General features: G+C 39.5%; 1 protein-coding gene across 1 annotated transcript in view; it reads right to left on the bottom strand.

Moving 5' to 3' along the window:
- Positions 1-2453: 2453 nt before the first annotated feature.
- LOC137988763 (fibroblast growth factor receptor 1-like) overlaps positions 2454-7500 on the bottom strand; it is a 73073-nt gene continuing 68026 nt past the window's right edge. Inside the window, exons 19-20 of the mRNA XM_068834721.1 lie at positions 4329-4425; positions 2454-2627 (exon numbers count right to left, since the gene is read on the bottom strand). Coding sequence (XP_068690822.1) covers positions 2454-2627; positions 4329-4425 — 271 coding nt within the window. The remainder of the gene's footprint in view (positions 2628-4328; positions 4426-7500) is intronic.

Below are 7500 nucleotides of genomic sequence, written 5' to 3'. Positions count from 1 at the left end.
ACAACAATTCTCTTCTTGCCACACCTTCGAATTCAATGTTTGACCTAGCAAATATAATTTGTTTTTTTTTTTTTTATTCAAGTAAACTGTCTTACTGTCATGAATACAGCTGTATGTTATTCTAGTCTTTCTCTTGCTGAGCACGGGTTTCGATATTAACTTCTGAGAATGCTTCTACTTACAGCAATAACGTTAGAGAGATTTTTGAGTTACCGTATATTGTGTTTTGTGGTAACACATACCATAGTAGTTGTTGTGATTGTTATTGAAAATGAACCAGATAGAATTAATGTGGGTCCAGATAGAGCCATTGCGGGCCTATCATTGGGTAGTGAAACTGGATCAGTTTTGCAGACTAAAATCTTGGAGTATGAAGCAGAATTCCTCTAATCTTGCTGGATGTTTGATTACATTCCTCTGTCAGTATCGTTACACATAGTGCAAAATTTAGGCTGGATTTTTGCTCCCGTGACTGGGCGTGATGCATGGAAAAGTGAATTATTTTCCAAACACATGCAGGTGAATGTTTTGTATGTTTCATGATCATGATTCTCATTTCTCCCCACCCTCACCCTCCCAGCAAAGCTCTACAAGGTGATCGACGAAGATGGAAAAAAAATCCATTTATCAGCCAGGAAAAAAAAGTGGTGTAATAGCTGCAGGAAAAATGCGATGGACCATTACCAAACGCCAAGTAAAAGGGAAACATCAAGTAGCATTGGAGTCAAACTTATACTTAGTTTCAAAACGTTTCTGCGATCCTCTCTTAAAATTAAGACTTAAATTCTTTATTTTATTGGCTTGCTCTTGTAAAAGTAACTAGTGTTGTAAAATACGAGAATGGAGGCAGCGAAGTGACTTATCCAAGTTGCTGAATGAGCGGGATGCGGGCATGAAAAGAACTTATTTCTCGGTTTCAAATGATCCCAATGAAAAAAGCTGACAACTTCCTCATTCAACAGAAGCAACTCAAGCCATATTTGCAGTAGGAATTATCATTGTGCCCTTGCAAAGAGGTTTACTCCGCGTTTTCCTTCTCAGGGCACAGTTTTTCCCACCAGAAGTTTACCAACACAGAGACCATTGCAACTTATAACATTACGAATTTCATCCTTTTGCTCGAGTGCTCGAATGCAAGGTAAAAAATCACCTGGTTTGACAAAAAAGTCTTATCCTCGTAGTCTTGTCCTTAATATAATCGCAAAATGAAAACAAACACAGGGAATTTAAATTGCCGCTATTTTGCCGCGTCGTTGTTTCTATGGAAAATTTGATTGGTATCAGTCCCTCGCGCATGCAAACGATTCGCGTATGGGTCAAACCTACGCACTCATTTTGCCGCGGGGTCATCGATGCGAGGAATTTTGGTTTTGGTCACCGTACGACCGTACGTTCGTTTACCGCTCCATGTATGCCAATGTGACCAGTATCACGTAACCATATCACGGTCTCAAGTTTAGAGCTCATCCAGGAGGCAATACTCCAGTTGGCACTCTAGCTAGTTTAGAGCATACATCTTTGATACTAGGCATCAACCTTCAACCCATCGTCTACCTCTGAGATGACTATTATCGACAATTCCTAAGTTTATCTAAATTGACTGTTATCGTCAATTTAGGACGCTTAGCGCTTGATAAGGATTATGGGAAATGATATCTATTTTTAAAATCCGAACCCAATGCCTAAACTCGCTGGACTCGAACCTGGGAATGTTCGATTAATAACCCTTTCACTGAACCACTAGACTACCGCATCGCGAACTGACAGAACACTTTAAAAATAATAATAATAATAATAATAATAATAATAATAATAATTATAAAACATTTTTTTCTTCCGAATGCCGCTGTAAACGTGTATTATCACCGGCTAAGAAACAAATTTAAACTGGAGAAAATGTCGGTTACCAAACCTTAAGAGAAAGCTAACCATTTTAAAATCAAGTACTAGAGTACTAGACTTAACCACTATTCAGCAATGATTTTATATATACGAATTAGATTTGATAAATAATCGGTGCAATTGACAGCCAGCTGATCTTTAGTAAAGTGGATAAAAACAGTTCCTTCACATTGGGTGCTCCGGGGTCAAATCCCGCCCAACGATGCCACTTTTCTTTTTTTCTTTTTATCTGCTACCACAAGTCCTGGGACAGAGTATTCCTAAAATGACGATAACAGTCATTCCAGGGAAAATTACGAATTGTCGATAATAGTCATTTCAGAGGTAGAGGATATGTTGCAACGTTATGGTCAATTGACCATCTGCTCCACTGTCTCCATCGTTCTCATCAGACAGGATGTCATCCCCTTTGGTAGCGATCTTTAGTTTTAGAGTGGGTCTCAGAGAAGATTGGATCCAGAATTTTGAACCATGCAGGCTCATCTATTGGTGCCTTGCTACGTTCTATCTTTGCTCTGTCCCTTAATTTACACCACTGATCCTTCATCCATTTATATTTTACCCTCAACTTCGTAATGCAAGGATGTGTCGATTGATTTTGTCTTTCCTTTCCGTGAGGAGCCGTTCTCTGTACCTTTGTCATCGAATTCATGCAGTCGTGCATCCAATTCCTTCTTAATCTGCTCAAATACATGTACATTGGCTGATTTCGTGACAGCCAGTTTCTAATGTTAAAGCAAATTCATTTACGTCGTCTGCCAGAACAATAGCTAACTGCTTCAACTCCTTGTCAGTCCACTTTCTCACTCTAACCTCAGGCAGCCTCTTACCTTTCCTTGCAGCCGCCATTTTGTTTCTGAAAAGAGCCTCGACTGCGTGTGCTAAGTGCGCCTAAGTACGTCTCATTTTAGTGCGTCTCGTCTTTATACTAGACAGCTTAGACGTCTGTTTAGTGCCTGATTTAGACGCACTTAACTTGAGACATTTAATTCGTCTGACGTCTAATGCGTCCACCTTATTTCCCTTATTTATACTAGTCGCCTTAGACGTCTGAGACGTCTTAGACGTCCTCTAGTATAAATACGGCCAATTGCAATTTTTGGCATGAGTCTTATCTTAAGAATTTAAATTTTTAATCTTCTAAGGTTGCAAGATGCCTGGACGGCCTATGACAGACGAACAGAAACGAAAGAAGAGAGAAAGAGAACGACAAAGAAAAAACGGTACACCAGTAATAGCTCAAACGTGGTGGAAGAAGTTACTCCACAAATTCTTTTCTTGGACACTAAACCGTTTGTTATTTCTACGGATGAGTTATTTCAAGTGGATGCATATTTCTAAAAAGCGGTTGAGTCGTTTTTTACTTTGTTCAGGAATGAAACTTGAACTTTTAAGTTCAACTGGAATTAAATAACAATCATCTGTACTCTTTTTGGACAGAAATAATTGATCTGTTTGCTGGTTTGTTTCGCTTTAAAATGCGAGCGAACAACATGTTTTTTCACTCCGTTTGCCTAATTGTTTTTGGATGTTCCTTGACAGTGACAAGAAAACTTTGCCCTTATGTTAGAAACATGTAATCTCAATGAGCTCTCGTAAAAGTAAGCTTAAGGAGATTTATCACCAGCTTGCGTTTTCAGAAGTTTGTTTAGAGCACGTGCAGGGTAATTTTTTGGAGATCTTATCTGAAGTTTGTCCTTTCTAGCCGATTCTTGTTCTAAGCCAAGCAGGCGTGTTTCAATGAAATACATCATAATGTAAATGATCTTCTGGCTTTTGACAGTCGACTCAGAAATGACAGTCGATTCTGAAAAGGCTTCTTTTCTTTTCCGTTCGCTTGCTGAGGATTTGCTTGTTTTGTTTTAAAAATCTTGCGATTCAAAAAATAATAATTGCCTAACTGGTAAGTTCGACAGTAAATTTCGGTGGAAGAACCGATATCACACTCATCTCTTCGTGATTCATGCGATCAGTCGGTTTTTCGTGTGAAATTAACCGTGGAATTGACTAGTTAGGCAGCGAAGAAACTGACATAATTAATCAATATTCGGGAAAACCAAAGCGCGGACAGTTCCAAAGCCTTTTATTTTCACTAATCCTACAGCCAGTAAGAATAAACAACCCGGGAGCTCCGCTTTTAGGCTTGACTAAATCTATATATTAGCAATTCCGTCTAACTTGCTCAAAGCGCGGGAAAAATCGAGCGTGCAAGCCGCGATTGGTTTTAGTTCCCTTTTCGTTGGTTGATAAACTGGCGCGAGATTTTTAAACCATTCACTAAGCGTAGCAATTGCAATGTGGTAATTACTTTCGACAAGGATTTGAAAACTGCTCTACTTGAATGTCTTTATCGTTTATGAATAGAGACCTTAAAAAAGAAAAAAAGGTGTCTGATTGGCATTTTTAAAGCAGATCTTGATAATTACCTCTTTATCGATGAGAGAAAGCAAATCTTTACGAATGTTTTCAAAATTTGGACGAAAGTCAGGATTTTCTTGCCAGCACCTCTTCATGAATTGATACCTGGGAACAAACAGGTTAAGGTTATCTTAGCTTACACCCCTGTCCGTTCATCTCACGTTGATTGGTGAGAATTACAGAAGCAGTAGCTCTAGATAATTCATAACTCGATCTCAACTTTCTGTTAAAAAATATATACAATGATTTAAAACAAGCATCACCAGCGTTGTCACCAGGTGACGGGTTGACGATAAAGAATACGTTTGTGAAAATAACAGAGGGTTAGGAGATACATAGTTTATTTATATAAAAATATGTAGAGGATATTACAAAGCGGGGCGAATATATGAATTTTATTTCGAATGGTAAAACAATATTTTACGAACAACGGAGTTTGAGATACGCTGGGACTCTCCTCGATCTCATCTACCTATCATGAGATGACTTTTGTGGCAGCTAATCGGCTAGATTACGGTTTCCGTTCTGTGCAATATTTACAGAAAAGGACAAAGAGGCTTGAAGTATAAAACGGCACGGTTTTTTTTTTTCATTTTCCTTGCAGAAAACAGTGCGCATAGAGAAGGACATTACGATGAAGATACTTCTTAGCACAATAATCATTTGCTTGCTTAGAAAGTCAGGCCATGTGGGTGCCCCGAGGCAAAGAACGCTGGCCAAGATAACATAAAATCTAACCCTTCTGTATTAATTAACGATCTAGTCTAAAATAAGCCTATCCTTTTTATGCGAAAAAAAAAAAAAAGCGTGACCGCTAAGCTCTTGAGTGAGATCTAGGGATTCTATGCATGGGCTAAGAAAGACGACACAGTTCAAAAAGAACAGCCATCTTGGATCATGTATGATATGCTATGATGGGTTTCGATCTCTATTACTGTACCCCCACGAAAGCTTCCAAAGTTCAATGGTCCCCATCCAGGTCAATGCATGGTTGAGCATCTTCACGTGAATTGAAACTGAGGTCATAGACTGAATTCGTGTAAAGGGCCCTCGCACTTTTTTCCTATTGATGCATTTATCGCTCAACATTTACTTCCCTACAATTTCAAGAAAATGTTATTATTTGTGACATAAGTGAAGGCAATAACGACGGCTTATTTTGGTCATTCTCCCACTGGTGGCTCAAGCTCTACGATAATTACACGTAACGCAATTTGAACATCATATCAACATGACCATTAATTTGCATTATAGCGAAATTACAAGGGTTTGCATAGGGAAAAAATATATCGAATTGGAAGACAAAATTTGGAGTGATTTTTCACTACACCCTCACCTGAAATACTCTGTAGTTCCCTTTATGTCTTTTGTGGATTGTAGGTCGATTTGAAGCGATATCGTAGAGTTTCTGTTCTAGCTGCTTCTCTCTCAATTAGATGTAACGTAGGGAGAAGAAGCTGGAACAGAAAATCCACGAAATCGCTTCAAATCGACCTAAAAACCACAAAAGACATGTTTTGCATTTCCTTGACAGATGTTAATAATTAATTACTTGGTTGCCCTATGACAATCCAGTCGAAATCTGCGTCGCATTCTTCCGTTTATTCCTGTGTCGGAAATCGGAAAAGGTGCGAATCAGGACGGTCTTTCCTGTCACTCCCGACCCCTGCTAAGTATTGTCTTTCTGCCTAGGTTCTTCTGAGCGTATCTTTGGCAGGTTTCAGAGGGTAGTGGTAGTGCACTTGGTAGTAGAAATGTGTGGATTTTATCCGGTGGACACAGTAAAATATTTAATTAGTCAGCACTGGCGTCGAGATCACTGTAACGCGAATGGCGTTTTAGTGGATCTTTCACAAAATGCCTCAAGAATGGAAGGTCAATTCAATAAAGAAGACAGGCGTTGAAAAATAAACATCTAGAATCTTTATTTCCACGAGTAATAGACTTCGACAACAATTGGCCGTCGAGTAGTGATCTGTATTTCTAAACAATTTACTAAGTGTGATGTTATGTACAACACTGAAACCAAGATAACTTTGTCTAGTTGGATATGGGTTTCACAAACGCATTGAAGGAATCGAAGATATCGAATGCATCAACGGGAGCAACTACAGAATGCAGGGCCAGATTTCTTTAGCGACTTGTTTGGCTCGGCAGTTGATGAAAGAATGAGGAATAATCTGTGCGATGTTAAGTCTTGCGTTCATATATTTAGCAACTCGTTTGGCTCGTTTGGCTTGGCAGTGAATGAATGAGCGAGGAATAATTTGTATGATGTTTAGTCTTGGGTTCATATATTTAGTGGCTCGTTTGGCTCGGCAGTAGATGAAAGAACGAAGAATGAGTTGTATGCACGTGAAGTCTTTGGTAAATATATTTAGCGGCTCCTTTGGCTCCCTTGGCTCAGTAGTGGATAAAAGAACGAGGAATAATTTGTATGACGTTAAGTCTTGGGTTCATATATTTTGCAGCTCGTTTGGCTTGTTTGGCTCGGCGGTTGATGAAAGCTTATCTTTAACCCTGACCCTAACGTTTAGGCTTAATCCTTAAACGAGTGCTATATTCTTCACACGATCTTGAGAAAAGTGTACGTAACCGAACCGTAAAATGAAAACTACTTTTTCGGCCTTTTGCTTAGGCCTAATCAGTGAAACGAGCCCTTAGGCTTTTTTCTATTGCATTATCATTCAGTGTAAGGATCCCATGAGAGTGCACAATTCTATCCCAGAAATCAATGCGAATCCTTTCCCGCTCCCTGGCGGACGTGTTTACAATAGCTCTCCAAATTACAGTCCGAAGGACTCAAGTTGAACATTTCTTTTGATTCTTCAGAGTCAACAGTTGCTCACTTTGTGGTCACAATATGCTGCAATCGGCCGTGGCCTCAACTGAGACGTCAAAACCTGACGGGGACGATCTCTTGAACATCTGCACTGGAGATATTAATTCTGTCCGAGACTCACAGAATTCGAATCAGCACAGAGAAAAAACCACAAAAGCAAAGAAGAAATCAGTCCCTAGCGGAACTTCCGCTCCTCAAACTTCATCAGCAAACAAGAAAACCGCTAAATCCTCGGTGACTCACACATCGACCGCGAGGTCCACTGATCAGTCCACTCGTATTTCTCACAATTTGAAAGAACTGTAAGACCTTCAGCATCAGGCACTGACTTCGATGCA

The sequence above is a fragment of the Montipora foliosa genome, unplaced genomic scaffold, assembly GCF_036669935.1.
Source record: "Montipora foliosa isolate CH-2021 unplaced genomic scaffold, ASM3666993v2 scaffold_427, whole genome shotgun sequence".
NCBI lineage: Eukaryota > Metazoa > Cnidaria > Anthozoa > Scleractinia > Acroporidae > Montipora > Montipora foliosa.
The sequence above is the reverse complement of the archived record's forward strand: the minus strand, read 5'-3'. Positions and strand labels throughout refer to the sequence as shown.